Source organism: Danio rerio, chromosome 7, assembly GCF_052040795.2.
Source record: "Danio rerio strain M-AB ecotype USA chromosome 7, GRCz13ab, whole genome shotgun sequence".
Classification (NCBI taxonomy): domain Eukaryota; kingdom Metazoa; phylum Chordata; class Actinopteri; order Cypriniformes; family Danionidae; genus Danio; species Danio rerio.
The window spans coordinates 4,122,588-4,148,377 of NC_141027.1; the positions used below are offsets into that span (position 1 = coordinate 4,122,588).

Here is a 25,790-nt window from a genome sequence, read left to right on the forward strand (position 1 = left end):
AAATTGCCTGTAATTTTCCGGAAAGGTCTGTATGTGTGAAAGGGGCTATTGACTAGTCATAATCATAGTAAACAAATCGAAATAAGACTTATGAACTATTCCTTTTTGTACCCACCTTTATCAAACTCTTAATATTGTGTAGAACTACTGAGTCAGTACAGGACCACACCATGTAAACCAATCGCCTATCATGATGTCCATGTAAATGTGGACACTGAGACTGATACATTATGTTGAAATAAGAACCTGAAATGCTGGAGTTAATATACTGGCTTGCACTTAGTGACAAGTGTCTCTTGGACATTATTTTAAAGAGTTTTAACTATGAAACATTGTCAAAGAACAATAAGAGATAATCCACCACTGAGGGAAAGGCGTAAAACACACACACACACACATGCACACACAATTGTCCTAGCGCTCTTTAGCATCATATAAAACTGTCGCCATTTAATGAAGACTGTACACCACTGATTTTGCTTGCATGTCAGAATAATCATGATAATTATTTATATTGTAATAATTTGAAGCTCAACTAAACATTTGTCTGTATTTTTTGTTTTACTTGGTAGTACCAATGAACTATTTCAGTTATTAACCGCTTTTATTTGTGCTAAAAAGTACATTCAGAATTAAAGGATCTGTAAAAAAACAACAACTACAATACCTCAGTGCTTAATCTTCACATTAATGTGTTTGAATTTTCTACTAAAGTACTCTCTCTCTCACACACACAGCTATTTTTGTAGAGACTTTACAGAGCCATAATGATTTTCATACTGTACAGACTGTATATTATATCCCCTTATCCTAAGCCTAGCTCTAAAACCAGCCCTCACAGGAAACAGTCTATACTTTCACATTTTCGAAATACTTCATTCTGTGTGATTCAATGGCTGTTTTCTACATGCTGACAAAAAAAAAAACGTCCCTACATCAACATTTACAGATATTGGAATACTTGTGGGGACATTTGGTCCTCACAGTGTGATGAATACATGGTACACACACACTTTCACTCACACGCAAACGTACACGCATACTCTTACTCGCACTCTGGTTTAATGACTAACAGGTGCTTTTGTTTACTCTCAAATTATGATTCCTACATTTTAAATGTCAATGATTTATGAGGCTCCGATATTATCAGATCGTGCTTGTATGAACTGCATATTGACCAGCAGCCTCTTGCAAAAGAATCACCTCGTAGCTTAGTGATTGAAGATATTACAGTAAATACTAGAACTAACACAGTGAATGTCTCAATTATTGTTTAATCTCATTCAACCACACTTTTCTTACTGTTCTGATGATCTGGACTCATAATTTGAAATAAACGCATCTAATGTTCCTGATGAATCTGCTGACTGTGACTGAGTGTGTTTTTTTAATGTTTGGTAATGCTTTAAGGTGTTGTTACACATGCTCCATGTACTTACTTTTGTATTTACAATTAATTATGCATGATTACATGCAACTAAACATAATTCACACTCTAACCTTAACCACATAGTAAGTTTATTATTACTACTCGGTAGTTAAATGAATAGCTGAAGTGTAACACAAATTCCTTAAAAAGTGTTAACACATATTCCTCTGGCCAGACATAGAAATGAGGGCTCACAAAGAAGAGGAAGATTAAAGTTATCCAAAGCCTTTTGTTTTTTTGTTTTGATATGATTATTGACTGAGTCATGTCAAAGCAGTCAGTAAATCAGCATACTATCATCTCAAAAACATTGCAAGAATCAGATGCTTTGTTTCCAGTAAAGATTTAGAGAAACTTGTTCATGCTCTTATCAGCAGCAGGGTGGATTACTGTAATGGACTCCTCACTGGCCTTCCCAAAAAGACAGTCAGGCAGTTGCAGCTCATCCAGAATGCTGCAGCCAGAATTCTGACCAGAAGCAGGAAATCAGAGCACATCACACCTGTCCTCAGGTCTTTACACTGGCTGCCAGTTACATTCAGAACAGATTTTAAAGTATTATTACTGGTCTATAAATCACTAAATGGCCTTGGACCTCAATACATTACAGATATGCTCACTGAATACAAACCTAACAGATCACTCAGATCTTTAGGATCATAAAAACTAGAAGTTCCAAGAGTCCAGTCAAAGCAGGGTGAATCGGCTTTCAGCCACTATGCCCCCCGCTGCTGGAATCAGCTTCCAGAAATAATCAGATGAGCTCCAACATTAGGAACATTCAAATCAAGACTGAACACACATCTGTTTAGCTGTGCCTTTACTGAATGAGCACTGTGCTGCGTCCGACAGATTGCACTATTATGTTTTTCGTTTTCTTTTTCATTCTTTTATAACCTGTTTTAACTCATTTTAAACTGTTTTTATCTGTTTTTAATAATTTTTATTGTCTGCATTTTATGTTCCTAAACTTCTCTTTTTATTTCTGTTTATGTAAAGCACTTTGAATTGCCACTGTGTATGAAATGTGCTATATAAATAAACTTGCCTTGCCTTGTTGTAGCAGCTGTGAAATAACTGAAACCATTCAGCGTAGTGATAAACGGTAAGGCACTTAAAACCTGTCTGAGCTACTTTAGCTGTGTGTTTGTACGTAAATAATAGCACATCTTTGAATGTTCATCAACCAGTCAGAATCAAGCATTCAACAAACCAGCACAAGTAGGCAATAAGTTACGTGCTGTATTGTGAATAAATAATAATGGTGAAGAGTGTATTTGGGCACAATGTAAAGCAACAAAACAGTATTACAAGCATCACATTTTACAAATATTAAACTAAAATCTATGCTAAAATATTCTTGTTTCAGAAGTAAATTATAAAACGCTATCATTGTGCTACAAAAACAGTTACTGACAGTTGAAGTCATAACAAAAATATAGGGGTTTAAACTGGAGTTACCATATGTAACAAATTGAAGCCAAGCGTTATAAGAAACCAAGCAGTTTGTTTACAAAAGCAAACAAAAAATGAAAAATGAAATAATAATTTAACACTAGGGTAAAAATAAGCATTAAAAATATGACCATAAACATCAGAGTAAGCCAGAATGGCTCTGGCAGTGCAAAAGTCAATGATGGTACAGGCAAGGCAAGAGACAATGGTGACACTGGCAAAACAAGAGTTACTGGTGGTATTGGCAGAGGAAGAGTCAACAGTGGTACTAGCAAGGAAAAAGCCAGTGGTGGCATCGGTATAGCAAGAGTTAATGTTGGTGCTGCCAGAGCAAGAATCAATAGTAGGACTGACAGGGCATGAGTCAAAAGTGGTACCAACAGAGCAAGAGTCAATGGTGGTACTAGCAGAGCAAGAGTCAATGGTGGTACCAGCAGAGCAAGAGTCAATGGTGGTACTGGCAGAGCAAGAGTCAATGATTGTGCCGGCAGAGCAAGAGTCAATGGTGGTACCGGCAGAGCAAGAGTCAATGGTGATACCGGCAGAGCAAGAGTCAATGGTGGTACTGGCAGAGCAAGAGTCAATGGTGGTACCTGCAGAGCAAGAGTCAATGCTGGTACCAGCAGAGCAAGAGTCAATGGTGGTACCGGCAGAGCAAGAGTCAATGGTGGTACCAGCAGAGCAAGAGTCAATGGTGGTACCGGCAGAGCAAGAGTCAATGGTGGTACCGGCAGAGCAAGAGTCAACGGTGTTACCGGCAAGGCAAGAGTAAATGGTGGTACAGGCAGAGCAAGAGTCAATGGTGGTACCGGCAGAGCAAGAGTCAACGGTGGTACCGGCAGAGCAAGATTAAATGGTGGTACCAGCAGAGCAAGAGACAATGGTGGTACCGGCAGAGCAAGAGTCAATGGTGGTACAAGCAGAGCAAGAGTAAATGGTGGTACCGGCAGAGCAAGAGTCAATGGTGGTACTGGCAGAGCAAGAGTCAATGGTGGTACCAGCGGAGCAAGAGGCAATGGTCATACCGGCAGAACAAGAGTCAATGGTGGTACCGGCAGAGCAAGAGGCAATGGTGGTACGGGCAGAGCAAGAGTCAATGGTGGTGCCGGCGGAGCAAGAGTCAATGGTGGTACCGGCAGAACAAGAGTCAATGATGGTACCAGCAGAACAAGAGTCAATGGTGGTACCAGCTGAGCAAGAGTAAATGGTGGTACCGGCAGAGCAAGAGACAATGTTGGTACCGGCAGAACAAGAGTAAATGGTGGTACCGGCAGAGCAAGAGACAATGTTGGTACCGGCAGAACAAGAGTCAATGGTGGTACCGGCAGAGCAAAAGTCAATGGTGGTATCGGCAGAGTAAGAGTCAATGGTGGTACCGGCAGAGCAAGAGTAAATGGTGGTACCGGCAGAGCAAGAGTAAATGGTGGTACCGGCAGAGCAAGAGTCAGTGGTGGTACCGGCAGAGCAAGAGTAAATGGTGGTACCGGTAAGGCAAGGGTCAATGGTGATACAAATGCAATCTCAAAAGATTCATTGCTGGGGCATGTTAAACTTCCTTTTCATGCATATTATTCTTTTTGGAATCTGACGGGAATTCACAGACGTGTATTTACATTTTATTCAGCCTGAATTTTATTAACTTCACATTTTATTTATGATATAAAAAGGCTTAAAATACATAAGAAAAAAATAAATCCCAAAAATTCCATGTTGCTAAAAAGAAAAAGTTATGACGGCTGTGTTAACATTTGTTATGACTGAATTGCCTCTTGTTACAGTTATGAAAAGCTTTGATGACAAGCAGGAACTGTTCACGGGCCAAATACATCACCACATTGAACAGGTTTGAGATGTTTCACAGGTTTCTGAAATCAGCTGAACTTAAAACATCCAGCTTCAAAGTAAAGTCCCAAGTTGGAAAGTCCAAAAATTCCAGTCAAATCCAGTCAATATGTGGTCATGCAAGTCATTCAGACCAGGAAACCCATTACTTTTAATGAACTCATTCATCAAAGACTTCAGATGAAGGAGAGCAGATCTTCAGATGTCTGAACTTAGGTCTTTGTTGTCCCCTTATTTCACTTGTAGTGTTTACTAGTTTAATATTAATCAAGCTTTGTTTCTGCATGACTAAGAATTTGCTTCTGGCAGACCACATCTCCATTGGACAGATCTACATGAAACAAACTTGTTGATATTTCCAAACATGATTTCAAAGATAGCAAAATAACACAAATAACCTCAAGCCATGGTTCAGCAGCAGTGCTTATGTGTGTACAATACTGTATATGCAGGTGGGTGTATGTGAGGAGATGCAATTAGGGTATAAAAGAAAATGCAACTCATTTTTAGAGAGCAGATGAAGGTCTGGATGTGTGGGACATTTGGCGTCTTGATCGTCCAGTGGGATTTCTGCGGATTTGAAGGATTATGCTGTGATATTCACAAGGATTAGCGCAGAAAAAAAGTCCTAGAGGATTCATCATGTCCAGACCCATTGCGCACATAAGAAACTTAATCCCGGGTGGTCGACTCCCGGACAGTCGACCCCCAGAGAACAACCTTCAGGATGTTACCATGAATTTGGAAAAGGTTGATTATGTGATGGAGCAGGAGCAGGACAAGAGAAAAATGTCAATCTTCAATCCCCTTGATCCCACACCAAAATTTGAATTTTATGCTAAAGACACCTGGACTGGACGTATAAAAAGTGCGAGACCTTCACTAGATGTTCTGCGCAAATCAGTAAGTGAAATCTCTATTGATTTGCCTAAAAATACAGCATAATACGAGAGTCTGAAGTGAGTGTTGAATACTAAACATGAAGACTACTGTTTGCAAATATTATGCTTTTGGTGGTGATTGATTATATGTTCCTGTCGACAGCCTGACCCTGATGATCTTCCTCCACCACCGGAGGATGATGGACGGCCCAAAGTCAAACTCGTTCGCTTTGGATGGGTTCTGGGAGTCATGGTGTGAAAACAGCAGAAATTAATTTGATCTCTTTGACCTTTCAGATGCTCTTGAATCACTTTTGTCTAAAAAAAAAAAATTGTTTTAAAAACTTGGAACACAAATTGTTTAGATTTCTGCAGTTTCAACCCAAATTATTTGGGGAAACGGAGCATTCTTTAAAATCCTGGGTCAATATGTTCAATATATTTATATATATATAATTCAACATATTATAGTGTTTCAACTCAAATATGGGCCAAATCAGCGCAAACCCAACCGCTGGTTATACACAGATTATACACATCATATTTAGTTCTATGAGATTATAGAATGCACTTACCCTAATGTTTTCCCTAATGTTGTACAAAAATAAAATAAAACATATTGGGATTTTATGTGAAACACCAGCACAAAGTGGCACAGAATTGTGAAAAATGATAAATGTTTTTTTAAAAGTTTAACAAACACAAATCTGAAAGTCTGGCTTGCAATTGTATACAGCCCCCTGAATACCATATTTTACTGTAAATACAGTTGCACATATTTTGTGTGCACCTAGCTTAATCTGTTCACTACATCAAGGAGCAGAATGATAAACAAGTCTAATATACATTAGGGGAGGGACTGTTGGATAGATGGATGGACGGACGGATTGATTTATGGATAAATACCATAGTGGGATGAATGGAAAATATAGAGAGATGGATGGATGGATGCATTGATAGATAGAAATATGGATGGATGGATGGAAATGATAGAGAGGTGGATGGTTGGAAGGATAGATGGATGGATAGATATATAGAAATATGGATGATGAATGGACGGACGGACGGATGGATGGATAAATAGACGATGGATAGATGGATGGATGGATAGATGCATAGATAGATAGAAATATGGATGATGAATGGACGGACGGACGGATGGATGGATGGATAAATAGACGGTGGATAGATGGATGGATGGATAGATGCATAGATAGATAGAAATATGGATGATGGATGGAAGGATGAACGGATATGATTGATGGATAGATAAATGCATGGATGGATGGATGGAAATGATAGAGAGATGGATGATAGATATATAGAAATAGCGATGACAAACGGACAGACGAACGGACGGACGGACAGACAGACAGACAGATAGATAGATAGATATGGACTACTAATGAGAAATCTCAACATCAAAGCAAAGTCAATAAAGGCAAAGTCTTGTGCTTTGGGTGAAATCGGTTCTTAACATATGAAACAACAGAGTTTAACTGTGATTGTGTTTCAGATTCGCTGTATGCTGAATATCTGGGGAGTCATCATGTTTCTGCGGCTGCCGTGGATCACGTCTCAAGCTGGAATCAGTGAGTCGGTTCCTTATCTGAATAATTCACTTCAAATCGTATCCTTAAGTCATTTCTAGTGACAATCTCAAAAGCTTTTTAAAAAAGGGAGATTGCTTATATATTGTACCTTTTGTGCTTGTAGTTCTGACATACGTCATCATCTTCATGTCTGTCACCATCACAACAATCACAGCGACGTCAGTGTCTGCAATCTCCACCAATGGGAAGGTCTACTCTGGTGAGTGAAGAAAATAACACTTGTCGTGTTGGTTTCAATCACAAATTCTGTCTAGTTTTTCTTTAAAATATACATACAGTTGAATTATTTGCCTTCCTGTGTATTTTCCCCCGAGTTATGTTTAACAAAAATTTTGCAACACATTTCTAAACATAATAGTTTTAATAACTCATTTCTAATAACTGATTTCCTTAATCTTTGCCATGATGACAGCACATATTTAAGCAATATTAGTATAGGTAATTAGGCAAGTCATTGTATAACAGTGGTTTGTTCTGTAGGCAATTCAAAACAAATATGGCGCAAGGGGTTTAATAATATTGACCTTAAATGTTTTTATTCGAGCCAAAATAAAACAAATAGGACTTTCTCCAGAAGAAAAAAAAATATAAGAAATACTGTTTAAAATGTCTTGCTCTGTTAAACATTATTTGGGAAATATTTAAAAAAAGATAAACAAATTCACAGGAGGGTGAATAATTTTCCCTTCAGCAGAACATACTAAAAACAACAAGCATTTACTAAAGCAGATCTGTCTACTGCTTTTATTTTTCCAAACAAAATCAGTAAAATGTGTTTGTGTAGGATAAAAATAAGTCAAAGCCAATCTTTCCTCCAGGTGGTACGTACTTCTTGATTTCTCGAAGTCTGGGTCCAGAGCTCGGAGCGCCCATTGGTTTGCTCTTCTCGTTCGCCAATGCTCTCGCCTGCTCGCTCAACACTGTGGGGTTTGCAGAAACCGTCAGAGACGTTCTCAAAGTGAGATTTTTTCTGAAAGCTGCTTGAAAGAAAAAGCATGAACTAAATAACTTACAGCGTTTAAAATATGACTCTGCTTGTTTATGCTGTAGTAATCGAAGCTGGGCAGTAACGGATTCTATGTGTCCTGGATTACATAATTAGATTCTGTATTTGTAATTAAACTACTTTATAAAATTCTCAAACTCAGATTACAGGTACGTACGATCACATGACTGTTTTTCATAATTCATTGATTCTCATAAATGTTTTTATTGTTTCATAATATATCTGCAGCTTATTATTCTTTAAACACAAACACACACACACACGATGATTCTTATATATATATATATATAAGAATCATCTCAAATATATCATCTCATGTATCCCAAATATCTCATCTCATGTATCCCATAACCTGTCTTTATATTCCATTTTTTTTGTCATAAAGGGCTCTGTGCTGCCTCAGACATTATTTTGGATTTTGGCTTTAGATTGCACGTTGGTTCTGAATTGTCAAACCACCTCTAAAATGCTTTATAATGAAAGCAAAAAATGAAAGTAATTTATGATTAAATATGATTGACAACATGAGGTCATATATATATATATATATATATATATATATATATATATATATATATATATATATATATATATATATATATATGTATGTTTTATGTTTTATATGCAAAAAATTGAGACTAAAATTAAAATTAAAGTATTATTAAAGTATTAAAGAGAGAGTTCACCTGCAAAAAAAAAACAAACAAAAAAAAACATTTACTTACCATTTATCACCCTCAAGTGGTTTCAGACTTTGAGTTTCTTTATTATGTTGAAAAAAAGAAAAGAAATTAAAATTAGCTAAAAAAGTTTAAACCACTGACTTCCATAATGGGAAAACTATGGAGACCCGGAAGGGACGTGATGGTGGAGAAAAAAAACATGGGTGTAAGAAAAAAAAAAATGGGTGGGAGAAAAAAAAAACCAGAGTAATAGGTAAAGATATTTTTGAAAGTTTTCAGCAACCATCACTTCATACATGACAACCCTCCCATTTTTGCTGGGGTTGTCCCGAATTTTACCTATTATTAGGTATTTTCTCATATTTCTCTCATATTTTTAATCTTGAAAGCATGTTGAAATTAATATAAAAATGTCTGCATTCACTTTCTTTCCATTAAAGCTGAGCGTCGACCAGCGGCCCCTCATATGCAACCTCTGAATCAAGTGAATGCATGTATATGCGCTGATTGACTCCCAGATCAGCTGTACACGCCATTTAAAGAGGAGCTAAAGTGCAGGACAATTTGGGATTCAGGTGTGTGTTTAAACAGACAAATACACTTAATAATATGTAAACATGCCCGGACGTCCTGCGTGTTTTATTTTAAACACATTTAATTTCCTCTTAAATGAGCACAAACAGTCATGTATAAAGTGAAGTGTATGTCCAATAACAGTTTTGCGAGGGAACGCAAAAACTTTAAAAATATGTGAATATATGAAATAAATTATTTCTCCCGTCCATTTTTTTTTCTTCCACCAATTTTTTTTTTTTTTTTCTCAGCATCATGTCACTTCCTGGGGCCTCATGTACGAAGACTTGCATGGAAATCATACTAAAACAATGCGTACGCTGAAAAAATTCAGATGTATGAAACACTGCGTACGCCGAATCTCACGCATATTCTTTTGTACATCCGAATGAACGTGAAACTGAGCGCAACATGCACGAGCACAAAACCCCTCCCTGCCTCCTCCCCCGTATGAATATGCTAATGACTATGCTAATGGGAAAACCCAACGAAAAAGCCACGGCAAAAGCAAGCAAGAAGAGAAACTTTGAACAGAATGTGAATTGGAGGTGCTGCTTTTAGAGGTAGACCGGAGAAAAGCGGTGTTATTTGCAAGTTTGTTCTCCGGAATTAACAACAAAAGTAAAAAATAGAGTGGGAGAGTTTAGCTGAAGATTTTAGAGTTTATGCTGAAGCTGAACACAGTTAAGTCTGAACATCGCACGGAGTGGATTAAAAAAAGAAATAGTGCGATCTATAGGTGTAAAATTTTGTAGTGTCTTTAACAGCCTGAGTGGCGCAGCTCGTTAAATGCATGGCAACATGTTTTGACACGTTTGAGCATGAACTCGTTTCGAATCCAGCGTCTGATGAACTCTTTCTTTTCTTCTCTGCTACATATCAGATTTTGCCTATATACTCTTCATCATGAGGAAGACAAGTAGGAATCTTTAATAAGTCTGTGCATCATATTTTATTTGCACATTTATTGAATGGAAATGTTTCTGATTCACGTATGCAAATTCATCCTCAGATAGTGTCTTTATAGCAATGTGCGTGCAGTAGATAGCTCCGATTACGTTGGGAAAACTGGCGACCGCTGCAAATTGTGCTTTAATGTTTGTATGGTACAGAAATCTTATATACTAGACATGCAGATGAACCTGTCTCATACAGCTGAGAAGACACTTTGTAGAGAGCAATTTAACACAACTGCCTCTAGGAGTCGCCAATGGAAATAAAACAGACACACACAAAAATGTGCGTACACCAGCCATAAAGCTGGCGTGGAGTTGCGCACATTCCCACGTTCAGTTCATTGTTAGTAAATCCAAACATGAGCGATTCTGAGCGTGAAACCTGGCGTACGCAAAGTTTTTGTGCGAACGCAGTGTTGATACATGAGGCCCCTGGTCTCTGAAGAAAACAGATACAATGGAAGTCAATGGTTACAAGTTTCTAACATTTTCCAAAATAATCTTCTTTTGTGTTGAACAGAAGAAAGAAACTCGGAATTTAAAACAAGTAAACAGTGAGTAAATGCTGACAAAGAAGTGTCTATCATTGGTCTTTTTTTTAAAAAAAGCCATTGAGGCTGGAAAGAAGCTAAATAGTATCTGTTAAAATAGTACAAGAATATCCTACCTCATTGTATGAGACTTTAAATAAGGATTAGCAAAAAAGTAATCTAAATGTAATCCAAAAGTAGTCAGATTATATTCCCATAAAGGTGTAATCTAGACTACATTACTGACTACAAATTGTCACGGAATTTGTAACTGATTACAATGCCTAAGTATATCCTATTTCAATTTATGAAACTTTAAATAAGGATTAGAGCACAAAAGTAATCTAAATGTAATCCAAGCGTCAGATTACACTCACATAAATGTGTAATTTAGATTTTATTACTGACTACAAATCTTGTCATGTAATTTGAAACTGATTACAATTCTTAGGTATATCCTACTTTTCTTTGTTAGAACAAAGGTAAACTAAATGTAATCCAAAAGTAGTCAGATTACATTCTCATAAATGCGTAATCTAGATTACATTACTGACATGTAATTTGGAACTGATTACAATTCTTAGGTATATCCTACTTCATTGTATGAGACAATAAATAAGGGTTAGCACAAAAGTAATCTAAATGTAATCAAAATTCATCCAGATTTAATAAATTAATCCAGATTACATTCTCATAAATGCGTAATCTAGATTACATTACTGACATGTAATTTGGAACTGATTAGAATTCTTAGGTATATCCTACTTCATTGTATGAGACTTTAAATAAGGATTAGCACAAAAGTAATCTAAATGTAATCCAAAAGTAGTCAGATTATATTCCCATAAAGGTGTAATCTAGATTACATTACTGACTACAAATTGTCACGGAATTTGTAACTGATTACAATGCCTAAGTATATCCTATTTCAATTTATGAAACTTTAAATAAGGATTAGAGCAATCTAATTGTAATTAGCAATCTAAAAAGTAATCTGAATGTAATCCAATCGTCAGATTACATTCACATAAATGTGTAATTTAGATTTTATTACTGACTACAAATCTTGTCATGTAATTTGAAACTGATTACAATTCGTATGTATATCCTACTTTTCTTTGTTAGCACAAAGGTAATCTAAATGTAATCGAAAAGTAGTCAGATTACATTCTCATAAATGCGTAATCTAGATTACATTACTGACATGTAATTTGGAACTGATTACAATTCTTAGGTATATCCTATTTCATTGTATGAGACATTAAATAAGGGTTAGCACAAAAGTAATCTAAATGTAATCCAAATTCATCCAGATTTAATTAAATTAATCCAGATTACATTCTCATAAATGCTTAATCTATATTATATTCCTGAAATTTTAAAGTAATCTACCGTTTTCTCTCTTCTCAGGAAAACAACGCTCAGATGGTGGACGATGTGAATGACGTGCGGATTATTGGGACGATTACAGTCTGCATCCTCCTCCTCATAACGTTTGCAGGCATGGCATGGGAGGCGAAGGTAAAATCCTCTGCTTCTTTTTTTGTTGGTTAACCAATACTGGCTCTTTTGACAACACAACTGCCATTGTTTTTTTTTTTATTTCGACTTCATCACAGGCTCAGATCCTGTTCTTCATTGCGCTGTTGATCTCCTTAGCTAATTATTTTGTTGGGACGCTCCTTCCTCCCACCCCAGAGAAGCAGGCGGTGGGATTTTTCGGCTACCGCGGTGAGTACACAACAATACTAAAGCCTTCATGTACGTCTGGTAATATTTGTTCCTGCAACAACAAAACAATTAAAAACACGCTTTGAGAAATCAAGTAAGAATAAAGTTCATTAATATAACACATTGTCACAATTAGGATATAAGTTTTTTTTTAATAATCTTGGCTTATCTTCTTGGCAATCTTCGCTTGGTGATTTCCAAAAATATCATAAATGTTGTTTAGCTATTACAATTATCCTATTTTTATGCATTTTTTTACACGGGGCTTCAAGGTCTACGCTTATCAGAAGGCATGTCTGAAGTTGGGGCTGATGCGATCGTCATAGCAGCGTCAGCCAATGAAATTAGTCCGCAATCGGCTACTGTCTGAGCTGGTGTATTTGCATACAGCAATCTGATTGGCTGACGCGTCTGTTGGCACTTGAAAAGCTGAGAAAGTCCCAACTTCTGTAGCGAGCAACACCTGTGAAGCGGCATCGACGGATCCACAATGCAGTTCGGCAAAGCCTCACGTCACCCATTCAAAGTGAATGGGAAACGTTGAAGCTGACGCCCCGAGTGAATGGGGCGTTAGACTGTTGCAATTTTTTGTGTTGTCAATAAGCTCATTTATGTAATTCCTACTAGTGTTTGTGTGTGTGCGCACCATTGTGTGCAGTGTTTGTATGTTTACAACCCACCTCGAGGATAGTTGGGTCACAAGTCATAGGAATTGTTATTTTGGGGTCGTAAGCTGAAACGTTTGGGAACTCCTGACATAGCATTTTAATTTTGACTTTTCATATGCATAAATGTTGTCAACTATGACCTAATTTTCAACCCTACATGAATTATGCCAAAAATATTTACTTTTTATCTTTTAATTAATTATTATCACATTTTTATGATTTCATAATTATGGTTTAGTATGTTGTACTCTTAGTATGTTGGACTATTTTATTTGCATGATAATCTATGCCAACTAAAACTTAAAAATCTTTTCATAAATTTTGTATGTCAGAATTTCTATATTTGATGTTTTAATTCTGACTTGCATGCCAGATTTAAACTTTTAAGAGTCCCAAAATAATAAATTACATTATTAAGGTATATAAAGCAATGGCAGTAAATGTACAGAACTTATGGATATATCAGAGTACTGACATAGAATTTGGTAACAAAAAAAAAAACAGCCAAACCTAACAAGTTTATTTTTCCTTACAGCTGAGATCTTCGTGGATAATCTGCTGCCATCCTTCAGAGGAAAAGACGGCTCTTTCTTCAGGATGTTTTCCATCTTCTTTCCATCTGCCACAGGAATTCTGTCTGGCGTCAACATTTGTGGAGATCTCAAGGTAATCTTAAAAGATGCACCAATATTTCAGCCAATAACTGGCATCGTCTAAAAACAGTTGATGATGAGGGAAGATCCTGCCAATCAAAAGACTGGAAACACATTGCATTTTTGGTGTATATCAATAAAAGTTGACGTGTAGATTCAATCTCACAAAACTGCAGATTTTAAGCAGCTTTTTGCAAAGGTTGTACGTCTATATTCTGTTAACTAATCCAATTTACTTTTTCTGTGAAGAGTGAAAGTGCGCCTTAACATGAATTATTAAGACATTTCTAAAAATAGAGAAACAGTCACTTTTCACTGATTGTTACTTAATATTCAAAAAAGGGTTACCAGGTTAAGAATGTTAAGCCAGTTAGTCTTAAGCAACCTGTTTAAATAGGGAAAATTACATTTTTAATTGCATTTTTTTTTTAAATCATTCAATCATATTATATGATGGTATAAATCAGGGATCACCAGGCTTGTTCCTGGAGCTCCGGTGTCCTGCAGATCTTAGCTCCAACTCTAATCAAACACACCTGAACAAGCTAATCAAGGTCTAACTAGGTATACATGAAACATCCAGGCAGGTGTGTTGAGGCAAGCTGGAGCTAAACCCTGCAGGGCACAGAACCTCCAGGAACGAGATTGGTGACCCCTGCTATAAATCAAACATATCACATTAAATATCAGTTTTAGAGCAACTATAGTAGTCTTATTAGTTTTAGGCACAGTATTTAGTGTAAGTGAATGTGTCTTTAACATGGCAGAGTGTGCATTTCTGTGTTTTGCAGGATCCCTCAGGTGGGATTCCTAAAGGGACCCTGCTGGCCATTTTCTGGACCACAGTCAGCTATTTACTCATTGCAATTACCGTCGGTGAGACTACACTTTTCAGATTTGTTTGCTGGTTGATTTGATTTTACACTAATTTAAATTAGTGTAAAATGAATTACACACATATAAATGAATGCATATATGAATGGTGTATGAATAAAACACCATTGATATCAAAAGTGACCATTCATTTCAGTGGAGGGCTCAAGCTACCCAAGGCATTGATGACTGAATGTGGACGTGTCCAGCAATGCAGAAAAGTTGAGAATCTTTAACAGGGTTCCCACTCTTTCATAAGCAGCCAATTTAATGACTTTTTAAAGCAGAATTAATTTTAAACCAAGCACCTTTGTAATTTAGACCCCCAGAATACGTAATGTAGCAACATGAAAGTCTAAGGGCTCTATTTTGACGGTCCATGCGCAGAGCACAAAACGCAGGGCGCAAACGCTTTCAGGGCGTGTCAGGACCCGTTTTTGCTAATTTAAGGACGGGAAATCTGCTTTGCGCTTCGGTGCATGGTCTAAAAGGGTTGAGTTTATTTTCTTAATGAGTTATAGGTGTGTTTTGAGAATAAACCAATTAGAGTCTCATCTCCCATTGCCTTTAAGAGTCAGCTGCGTCGCGCCAAGAGCGCATTCGCTATTTACAGGATGCAAAGTCAGTGTAAGTGGAAAAAATGAGCATTTCACAAGCAAACAGTTAACAATTTATTTTAACAGAAAACAGTTAAACTGAGCATCCACTGCGTGAGAATGAGAGATAATGGATCACTTTCACTTTCGCTCTTGGATAGGGAAACCTTTACGCACAGACATCAATTAGCCTATAAATAAATACTTTTGTTTGTTAAGCGCAAAGATTAGTTTCAAAACTATTTCTAAATTCAGTTCTAATTTCCAGCAAACGAATAAATGAATAATAATAACAAAGTGTGCTCAAAAACCTGAGTTATATCCTAAAACACATGCTGTGCCCCTTATGGTCTAAAACCTGACAGGTGGACAAATCTAAGCTTGTTTTTAATAAAACAAATATAAATATGGATATAATATATAATACTGCTAATAATAATAACATTATACAAAAGCAAATTGTTATGAATGAACTGAAAAAGCCTCCCGAGATGAAGAAGACATAAAAGCAGTGATTTTTCATATTTATGTAGGCTAGAAAATAATATGTTTTGTAATATTTTAATCCTTTATATTTTTATTCTATATCTATTCTTATAATATCCTATATATATCCTTAATATTTACATTTTTTCATATGTAAAGATATTTGCCTATTGCTCTCTTGTGTGTATTAAGCAGTGCATAAGCGAGGCGCAACTCTGCGCTGGAGTTTAGACCGGGTTTGTTTTGGTCTGATGAAAAATCTATTATAGTTTCTCAAAATAGCAACGCGCCAGCGGTCCGCCTCAGAACACCTTCCTTTTTAGACCAGAACGCCTATGGGCGCACATATGAGCGCTAATGCATTTGCTATATAAACAGCGTAGCGCAACGCCTCAAAACGACTCTTGCGCCAAGCTGAAACTACCAAAAGACTACTGCGCCGCGCCTTGCGCCACACTGCGCCGGGTGTATAATAGGGCCCTAACTCTACTTAACATTTCCCTTACACTTAATATTTAAATAAAAACTTGTCGGAGTAATGATTTTTGTATGTCACTTTCTAAACATTAAGACTGTTGTTATGTTGTCGCTGAATTAAAAATGTATAATATTCAAATGTGGTTTCTGAAATATGTATAAAATGTGCACTATTTGTCATAGTTCTTGTACATTTCAGAACTTCTATTTCTTTCATTCTGTTTTTCTGTATTCTTTGTCAGCTGCAAGTGTGGTAAGAGATGCTTCCGGCAATCTTAATGACAGTCTAGCGCTCGATTCCTCAATCCAGTGCAGTGGCTTGGGCTGTAAACTGGGCTGGAATTTTGACCATTGTGAACAAAACCACACCTGTAGCTTTGGACTGGCAAACTACTTCCAGGTGAGCACATCTGTCAGAACACAGTTGTGCTGAACAATATATCGCTTGAGCATCGATTTCACAATGTGTATATCTACAATAGTCACAATGCAGAATTAGATTTTTTATTAAAGATCTAAAGATAATCATATCATATTCTTTAACTATTTATACAATGGTGGATATTTTATTATTATATATTATATATTATTATTATTATTATTATATATATATATTAGCGCTGTCAAAATTAGTGCGTTAACGCATGCAATAAATTTTAAATAATTAACGCGTTAAAAAAAATTTACCCAATTAACGCAGTTGCAGGTTTTTTTTACTTCCTGTTGTAGTGGACGTGTGTTTAACATGCAGTAAATGTGGATAAGACCAAGGAAGCACTTTTTGGAGGCAAGTTTCAGTGTAAAACAATTAGTTGCATCACAGGTTATAAAGAGTTTCAACTTCTTTCGACTTCTGTTGTAAGTTGATACCGCATGGCGAACAGAAAGAAAATCCTCTGCATTTCGTGACTCGGTGTTGCTTTAAGGTAACAAAATCCTTGCTTAGGCTACACGGTAGAATTTTAATAAGAGTATAATCTTAATCATATTAAAATCGGAGTATTGGTGTCTTATGTGAATGTACTCAAAGTCTCTGGTGAAGTCGCGAGCTGTCAAAGACAGGGCATTACTCTGCCTTTCAGCATGAGCCCTCCAAGTTTAGCGTGTTTCCTCATTAAACGAAATGAAAGCATCTGCTTCGCGTTGTTGTGTCAGAATCCTTGTGAAATACAGTAATACTTTAGAACGCTTAGTTTAAGCAAATTTGATGAATGCGATCATGCGTGTTGAATATGAAGGGAGTCGCTCCAGCACGTTGTGTGTGTGTCTGTGTCAGGCTCGTTGAGGGGTGTCAGGGGTGGAATGAGCGACGTATCTGAGGAGGGGTGTGTGCGTGCGAGACGTACCTGAAGGACAGTGGGGGTGAGTTGCGCGCGACATACCTGAAGTCTAGGAGGGATGCGGTGGACAGGGGTGTGCAATGTATTTAACGACCGGTTTGCGAGAGATTATCATTCATTTGCGGGCATTTGGGAGTCTCTGTGCACTTGCGGGATACTCCTAGTCTTAGCAACTGGATAAATGTAAAGGAGGATTAAGCAAAATTGTTACTACTCTATAATTAATGTTCTCAACTCACAGCAATAAAACTTTACAATGAGTGCAACAGTTTGTATTCAATAACTTATTATTATAATTTTCCATTTTCCATATCTGCAATACCTGTATTTTGGCTTTTTTTTTGCAGTCCACTTAGAATCCAACATGGAAATCAATGTTTTTTTATTGGCATTGATTGTTTTGAAATTCAAATGGCATTAACATGATGATCTTGATGGTTTATTGTGGGTATGCTGTTTACATGAAGAAATCTGTGTTACAAGTTAAACATAAATTCTAAAAACAAATATAGTTTAAATAGTTTTTGTCTTGTGTTTACATTAATTTTACATTTGAATAGCCAAAATTACAAGTTTCAGTATTTTAAATGTGATTAATCGCGATTAATTTTTTTAAAAAGGTGCGATAAATTAGTTAATTTTTTTAATCGATTGACAGCACTATGTATATATATAGCGCATTTTCAACAAGCAAGATGCCTATTTTTCTCTAGATTCTCACCACTGCCTCTGGAACTGGTCATCTGATCACCATCGGGATCTTTGCAGCTACTTTGTCGTCAGCGTTGGGTTTCTTGGTTTCTGCACCCAAAATATTTCAGGTAGAGGCTAGTAAGATGAAAATTATGTTAATTTAGCATACATTCAATTTCAACATTTCACACGTTTTTCCACAGTGTCTGTGCAAAGATAACATTTACCCCTACATCGGCTTCTTCGGGAAAGGCTACGGGAAAAACCAAGAGCCTCTACGTGGATATTTGCTGATGTTCTTCATTGCGTTGGCCTTCATCCTCATCGGTGAGTGTTGGATCTGCTGCATTAGATCAGTTACTGTGGTGCTTCTCTTTACAGGTGTTTTAATATTTGATGTTTTCAGGTGACCTGAACACAATCGCTCCTCTGATCTCCAACTTCTTCCTCTGCTCTTACGGCCTCATCAACTTCAGCTGCTTCCACGCCACGATCACCAAATCACCTGGTGAGAACATCATCATCATCGCTGTATGAATGATTATAACAAGACAAATTATGATCACCAGTAGCCCTAACGGATCGCTGGGGAACACTCCGTTATTCACATGAACTACATATCCCATCATGCACCACAGTCACACACCAGGTTTTAGGTAATCGGATTACACACACAGCTGAAGCTCGTCATGTCTGATTACTTAGACTACACACACACAAACACACTGCAGAGTCTTATTTTCTGTTGTGAGAATTACTTAACATTTACCTGTGTTGTCCTGTCATATGTTTTTTTCCCCCTTGTTTGTTTACCATTATGTTGTTTTGCGACCTGCCCTGACCTTTTCACCTGTTATATGATTGCTCTGTTGAACTACCCTTTTGCTACTATGTGCTCCCAATGCAATCTCACAGCAATTCGTAACTTTTTGATTTAGTGGCTAACTCTTATGAATTCATACGATCTAATTTGTACAATTAAGTATGATTTGCTCATCTCCCAATGACGGTTAGGGTTAGGTGCCACGCCTCCTTTTTAAAATTGTACATTTGTATGACTGAACTCGTACAAATTCGTACGAATTAGTCACTAAACTGACAAAATGTAAAATACTTACGTTTCCTCGTGAGATCAGGCTGGTGCTCCTGTATTAACTTTCCCAATACTTTCCTGTCTGCAGCCTCTACTGTCCATTCCAAATAAAGGTGAAAAAAACATTAAAAATTAATGAAATGTAGCTCGCATTACATTTACAAAGTAACTCAAATAATATTACTTAACAGGCTGGCTTGTGTAGCAAGCCAGACTATTGTTATCCTATTTTTCTTCTGAGACTAAAAATTAAACTCTATCTCCTCCTAAAGCTTTCGAGCTATGACCACCAAACTCACACCAGACCTCCAAACTGGTCTGACTCGGGTTGCTATATCTTTTCCTACTGATCCGACTTTCGGTTTTCTGAAAAACGTCCCGGGACCGTCGGAAAAATCCCATTGACATTGGACCAAACTTTGTGACCTCATAACTCTGCATCAGACTGTCCTACAGACTTCTAACTGGGCTCATTTAACTCAGACTACCTAACTCCCAATAACTAATGAGCTTTTAACTTTCTGGCCACACCCTAGCAATCACTTTTGGGACCCTAAAAACTGTCCCATAGATTTCCACTGCAAAAGACTCTCATTGACTTTACATTGGGTCAAACTTTGTGAGCTCATAACTCTACATCAGACTGTCGCACAGACTTCTAACTGGGCTCATTTAACTCAGACTACCAAACTACCAATAACTGATAAGTTTTCAACTTTCTAGCCAAACCCTAACAACCAGATACGGTCCAATAGACTGCCATTATAGAGGTTCAGATTGATATCGTCATGCTGCAGTGTGATAAAGAAGCTTTGATACATCTTCAGTCTAAGCTGTCAATCAACTCCATAGCAACAAAACAGACTAACCTAGCAACAATATAACAGCAGCTATATGTCAGCATCAGAACATCGTAGAGAAGCGGGGGTTGGCTTGTTTGACTCAAGCTAGCACACCATCTATATATCCATCCATCCATCCATCTATCTATCTATCTATCTATTTGTCATACTTTTTAAAACAGTTTAAACTAAATAAGCTATTACCATCAGGCGTTCACACACCAGCCTCAAAGTTTGTCCTCAAACTTTAAGAATCTAGTTGTTTTTGAAGTAATGCGTTATTTTACTCATTACTTTTCGTCCAGGAAAAGTAATGTTACGTAACTCGCATTACTTGTAATGCATTAGACCCAACACTGTTATTGACTACATTCTGGTGAAATAGAAAATTGGGTTTAATAATACATTTTGGACAGCGATTTAATCATGTCAAAGATCAATATTCATAACTATAACCTGTCTTATAGGTTGGCGTCCACATTACCACTACTTTTCTCCATGGACGTCTCTGTTTGCTGCTTTCCTCTCCTTCATCCTCATGTTTTTGTTTACGTGGTGGGCTGCTCTGGTCACGTTTGCTATCGTCCTCTCCCTCTTAGGATACGTCACCTACAAGAAGCCTAGTGAGTATATGCTGCAGAGAATGACGAATATATTTTAATTGATATGCACACGTCTGAAGGTTTTATTAATTGTGTCCAGAGATTAACTGGGGAACGTCCTATCAGGCCAGTTTCTACAACATGGCTCTGTCCTTCTCAATGTCCCTGACTGGTGTTGAAGACCATGTGAAAAACTTCAGGTATTGTAAACATAATAACTGAACTGACCTCTACAGATCATTAATACTCCAGTCACTTATGTATAAACACTCTCTCAGGCCTCAGTGTCTGGTTCTGACTGGCCCTCCAAACGTCCGTCCAGCCCTGGTGGACTTTGTGGGCACTTTCACTAAAAACATCAGCCTGATGATCTGTGGGAACATTTTCATGGTAAGAACCAAAGTTAATCCAATTTTTTAGGCACATTATGTAAAACCATGTATCGTAGTGAAAGCTGCTTTGATTTCAAAGTCACTAACTTTATCAGCACTAAATAGGGTATATGCATAGCTAGTGTTTCTTCCCATACCGATACATCTCCGGTGAACGGTTAATGTGATTTTTAAAATTTTATAAGGTTTCTTTTACAGCACTGAAAAACCGAAATGCTTGAAGTTTCTGCCAACCCGACTCTACACCATAACTTTTCAATCCAAATGGATGGGGCAACCATTACTGCATCCAGAATGGTGAAAAGCCTTGGATTAACGATTGATGACCAATTAAACTTCTCTGACCACATCTCTAGAACTGCTCGATCTTGCAGATTCGCACTCTATAACACCAGAAAGGTCCAACCCTTCCTATCTGAACATGCAGCTCAACTAATTGTTTAAGCTCTTGTTGTCTCCAGACTGGATTACTGCAACTCTCTACTAGTGGGGCTTCCAGCTAACTCTATCAAGCCTCTTCAGCTGCTCCAGAACGCAGCAGCACGAGTAGTCTTTAATGAAGCTAAAAGAGCACATGTCACTCCGCTACTCATCCGTTAGCACTGGCTGCCAGTTGCTGCTTGCATCAAATTCAAAGCTGTGATGTTTGCCTACCAAGCCACCTCTGGCTTTGCTCCTTCTTATCTGCTCTCACTTCTGCAGATGTATGTGCCCTCCAGAAACTTGGATTCTGTGAATGAACGTCGCCACGTGGTTCCATCCCAAAGAGGGAAGAAATCACTTTCCCGAACGCTCGTGTTCAATCTGCCCAGTTGGTGGAATGAACTCCCTAACTGCATGAGAACGGCAGAATCACTCACTATTTCATGAAACGACTAAAACCTCAACTATTTAGTCTCCACTTCACTTCCTAATCTGCAATTGCCTCTCTGGCGATACCACTAACTGTACTCAAAAAAAAAAAAAACACTTACATTACTAATGCTTTCCTTCTTAGACTTTACACACCTGAAACTTGCCTACAGCACTTATTCATTGTTGCTCTTATAGTTGTGTAAATTGCTTCCTTGTCCTCATTTGTAAGTCGCTTTGGATAAAAGCGTCTGCTAAATGACTAAATGTAAATAAATAAAACATAAAAATCAATAAAAATCAATCGGAAACAATTATTATTATTTTTTTTTTATATTCCGAGACCAGATACACATTCACGGTTAAGCAACGCTGCCACACAAATAGGCTATTATTTTTTGCACTCAGTTATGATGTTATAACCAGGCATTTTATTGTGATAATGGTATTTTGTTAAAATTACATGTTTTCCTCAATTAAGAGACATCTTTTTTGTATAAGGGCCAACTTTTTGATTTCTCACTACAGTTTTTCACGTAAAAACCAAACATGTTCAGTGCTCATTTTTCACCTGAAAATGCTCTTTCTAATGCATTAAGGTGGAGGAGAAGTCCAGGTTTCCACAGCACAGCACTGATATGCTGGTGGACTGGCTGAATCAGAGGAAAGTTCGTGCTTTTTACACGTCCTTCACTGCGGACAGTCTGACAGAGGGAACACACAGTCTCATGCAGGTAAGTTGTGGTTTTAACACCAGAATCAGACAATTGAACTTAATTATATCCTTTTACAAGAGGTCAACCCTGTCTTTCCAGGCTTCAGGTCTTGGGAAACTGAAGCCGAACACTCTTGTTTTGGGATATAAGACAAACTGGCAGGAATGTAAACCAGAGAGATTACAGGACTACTTCAACACCATCAGGTGAGCTCACAGGCAGATTCTGTTCATAAATATCAGTTCAGTATTTCCCAATAAAAAATACAGATGAAGAAACAATTATTTTTTTAAATAACATCAGTTTGTATTATTTAAATTTTTAAGTAATTTCTAATTTTATTTAACTCATATATTAAAAATAAGTTTTAATGACATATTAATTTCGTCTTTGCCATGACAGCAGTATATATTTCACTAGTAATATAACAGTTAAATAATATTTTATAATAGTGTAACCCAATAGTACAATAATATATCACTAGTTATTTTAAAATATACTAGTATTCAGCTTTAAAAAAATGCTATTTAAAATCTTTTCTTAGGTTTAGTCATAGGACAACAGTGGTTTGTTAGGTTTGTAAGTTTAAAAATTGTAAATAGCTATTCATTCCAAACAAACAAATAAATGTATTATCCAGAAACAATATAATTAAAACAGCAGCGCTAATCATTTTTATAATAATTTACATTTTGTTGCCAGATTACAGATAATTGTGTCATGTAGGAATGCTGCGACCAATCAACCCAAGATCGGTTATCACATTTCATGACTCAATCGGTACTCGTCAATCTGACTGATCTCATAAACTGATCGCAGGTGTGTGTTTGTTTATAAGCAGAGGAAGACAGACAAGCAATCCTGTATATTATACATAGTCTAAGCCAAAGTAAAATTAATTAATCGTTTTCTGTATAGCTGCTTCTGGCCATGTCATGTTCACATCTAAATGGTTATAAGAGACGTGTTTAAGGTATTATATGCAGAATCCTTAATTTATTCTCATAGATAAGGCAAGATCTTCTCTTAAGGTTCACACTTAGAGGGAAAATGTACTCAAAGCATTATAAAGTTTGAAGCATCAGAATCGGTACTCAGTATTGGCCGATCACCATGATCACCATGATCAGTGTTCAGTATCGGCTGCAAAAATCCTGATCGGAGCATTCCTAATGTCATGTATTTAATGCTTATTTGCTAAAACTGTACAGTTGATCTAAGATACTGCACCTTTTAGAATTGTTCAGACTAGACACAGTGTTTGTAATTAAAGTTAAAACTGATTTTTAATTGTTGCAATGTGGTTTAATGTCTGATTTAGCAATGCAAGATACTAAGTGAACTAGGTTAATTAGGCTATCTAGGTTAAGTTGGGTTAATTAGTAAAGAAAAAATAATAATAATAATAACTGAAGGGGGCTAATATTATTGATCTTTTTATTCCAAACTAAAAGAAATAAGACTTTATCCAGAAGAAAAATACAAACACAACTTGAAAATTACTTATATTTACACAACAGTGCTAATAATTTTCATAATAATCTACATTGTGTTGCCAGGTAGATATAATAAGATCACGTGTTTAATGCTTATTTTCAATAATTTAATTTGATCTAGGACTGCACATCTGGGAAAATTCACTTATCCAGCAAGATTTTACGCAGCGGATGCCCTTCCAGCCGCAACCTAAACACTGGGAATCATTCACACACACTCATACACTACGAACAATTTAGCCTACCCAATTCACCTGTACCGCATGTCTTTGGACTGTGGGGGAAACCGGAGCACCCGGAGGAAACCCACGCAAAGACAGGGAGAACATGCAAACTCCACACAGAAACGCCAACTGAGCCGAGGTTCGAACCAGCGAACTTCTTTCTGTGTGGTGAAAGCACTACCTACTGCGCCACTGCCTCGCCCCATCTGGGAATTTTTTTTTTTCTTCTCTTTTTTATGAAACTGTGAATGAACATACTGGATGCAGTGTTTTTAATTAAAACAGTTATTTGTTTCTGTTGTGATGTGGTTTATTGTCTTGTTCAGCAATGCGTTTGACTCCAGCTATGGTATTGCGGTTCTGAGAATGATGGATGGATTGGACATAAGAGAAGATTTGACTTCAGGTGTGTTATATTAAGCATAATAACTAAAGCATAAACGTTGAAGTTTAAGACATAACATCAAGTTAACGTGGGTTTTTTTGTTTAGGCCGATCGTCTGCAATTGACAATCCAGCATTTGAGGCAGATGAAAATACAAAATCAGAAAATGAAGAGACCGACCGAAACTCAGGTGACAAATACTTTGTGCTTGTAATCTCACAAAACCCAAAAATAATCATACAACAAACTCTACACTAACACTTGAATACTAGTCCACTTGTGTAGATGTTACCACTAAAGTCATTTTATATCAGTTTATTACATTATAATTAGTGCTGGGCGTACTAAAAGTTTGTTTTAACACAGGGGTTTTCAAAGTGTGAGGCGCGCCTCCCCAAGGGGGCGCCATAGCATGTCAGGGGAGGCGCGGGGAAAAAATATTATATAATAAAAATATAATTATTAAGTTTAATTATTATATGTATTTTTTATTTTTTTTAAACGTTTTAATTAAACAAAGCTAAAAAAAAAAAGAATACGTCAAATATAAGAAAACCTTTTTTACCCAGAAGGCCATAGCTGTGAATTTGCTTCTGTTTGGCAAGCCCGCCAATACAGGTATATGCCTGCTAATCATGCTGCTAATACAATGGATCGGTTTCTGAGACCCCCGATTCGAAGCCTGTAAGTTCAGGGCTTAAAC

At 37.0% G+C, this 25,790-nt stretch overlaps 3 protein-coding genes and 3 long non-coding RNA genes across 23 annotated transcripts in view; 4 read left to right on the forward strand and 2 right to left on the reverse strand.

Annotated features, from left to right (window-relative positions):
- slc12a10.2 (solute carrier family 12 member 10, tandem duplicate 2) overlaps positions 1–1,359 on the forward strand; it is a 46,207-nt gene extending 44,848 nt beyond the window's left edge. The window contains exon 27 of the transcript XR_015494851.1: positions 26–1,359. The gene's annotated coding sequence lies outside the window, so the exon portion shown is untranslated. The remainder of the gene's footprint in view (positions 1–25) is intronic.
- The window catches only part of LOC147842925 (uncharacterized), a 959,952-nt gene that overhangs the window by 865,123 nt on the left and 69,039 nt on the right, over positions 1–25,790 (reverse strand). The window lies entirely within an intron of this gene.
- Positions 1–25,790, forward strand: part of si:ch211-225k7.4 — a 494,418-nt gene that overhangs the window by 204,869 nt on the left and 263,759 nt on the right.
- Positions 1–25,790, forward strand: part of si:dkey-88n24.3 — a 285,177-nt gene that overhangs the window by 172,843 nt on the left and 86,544 nt on the right.
- LOC147842940 (uncharacterized) overlaps positions 1–25,790 on the reverse strand; it is an 84,181-nt gene that overhangs the window by 54,723 nt on the left and 3,668 nt on the right. Inside the window, exons 1-12 of one of the 4 annotated variants that reach the window (XR_015495257.1) lie at positions 22,838–23,265; positions 22,423–22,528; positions 21,251–21,393; positions 20,877–21,029; positions 19,604–19,672; positions 18,713–18,990; positions 18,514–18,620; positions 13,901–14,109; positions 12,361–12,751; positions 8,952–8,988; positions 8,050–8,197; positions 7,309–7,416 (exon numbers count right to left, since the gene is read on the reverse strand). This is a non-coding gene — a long non-coding RNA (uncharacterized LOC147842940). Of the gene's footprint in view, positions 1–7,308; positions 7,417–8,049; positions 8,198–8,951; positions 8,989–12,360; positions 12,752–13,900; positions 14,125–18,513; positions 18,621–18,712; positions 18,991–19,603; positions 19,673–20,876; positions 21,030–21,250; positions 21,394–22,422; positions 22,529–22,837; positions 23,266–25,790 lie in introns of those variants that run through there. The other 3 variants (XR_015495255.1, XR_015495254.1, XR_015495256.1) reach the window with 3 other exon arrangements.
- The window catches only part of slc12a10.3 (solute carrier family 12 member 10, tandem duplicate 3), a 51,545-nt gene continuing 28,082 nt past the window's right edge, over positions 2,328–25,790 (forward strand). For 13 of the 15 annotated variants that reach the window (XR_015494842.1, XR_015494841.1, XR_015494843.1 and 10 more), the window contains exons 1-20: positions 2,328–5,629; positions 5,771–5,860; positions 7,124–7,199; positions 7,324–7,419; positions 8,039–8,178; positions 12,379–12,489; positions 12,588–12,699; positions 13,903–14,033; positions 14,812–14,896; positions 16,695–16,852; positions 18,506–18,613; positions 18,689–18,812; positions 18,892–18,993; positions 20,888–21,043; positions 21,123–21,222; positions 21,301–21,412; positions 22,866–23,000; positions 23,082–23,188; positions 25,029–25,108; positions 25,194–25,277. Coding sequence is in view for 5 of the 15 variants with exons in the window: in XM_087259656.1 (XP_087115782.1) it covers positions 5,369–5,629; positions 5,771–5,860; positions 7,124–7,199; positions 7,324–7,419; positions 8,039–8,178; positions 12,379–12,489; positions 12,588–12,699; positions 13,903–14,033; positions 14,812–14,896; positions 16,695–16,852; positions 18,506–18,613; positions 18,689–18,812; positions 18,892–18,993; positions 20,888–21,043; positions 21,123–21,222; positions 21,301–21,412; positions 22,866–23,000; positions 23,082–23,188; positions 25,029–25,108; positions 25,194–25,277 (2,368 nt within the window). In the remaining 10 variants the exon portion in view is untranslated. 15 annotated transcript variants of the gene reach the window in all.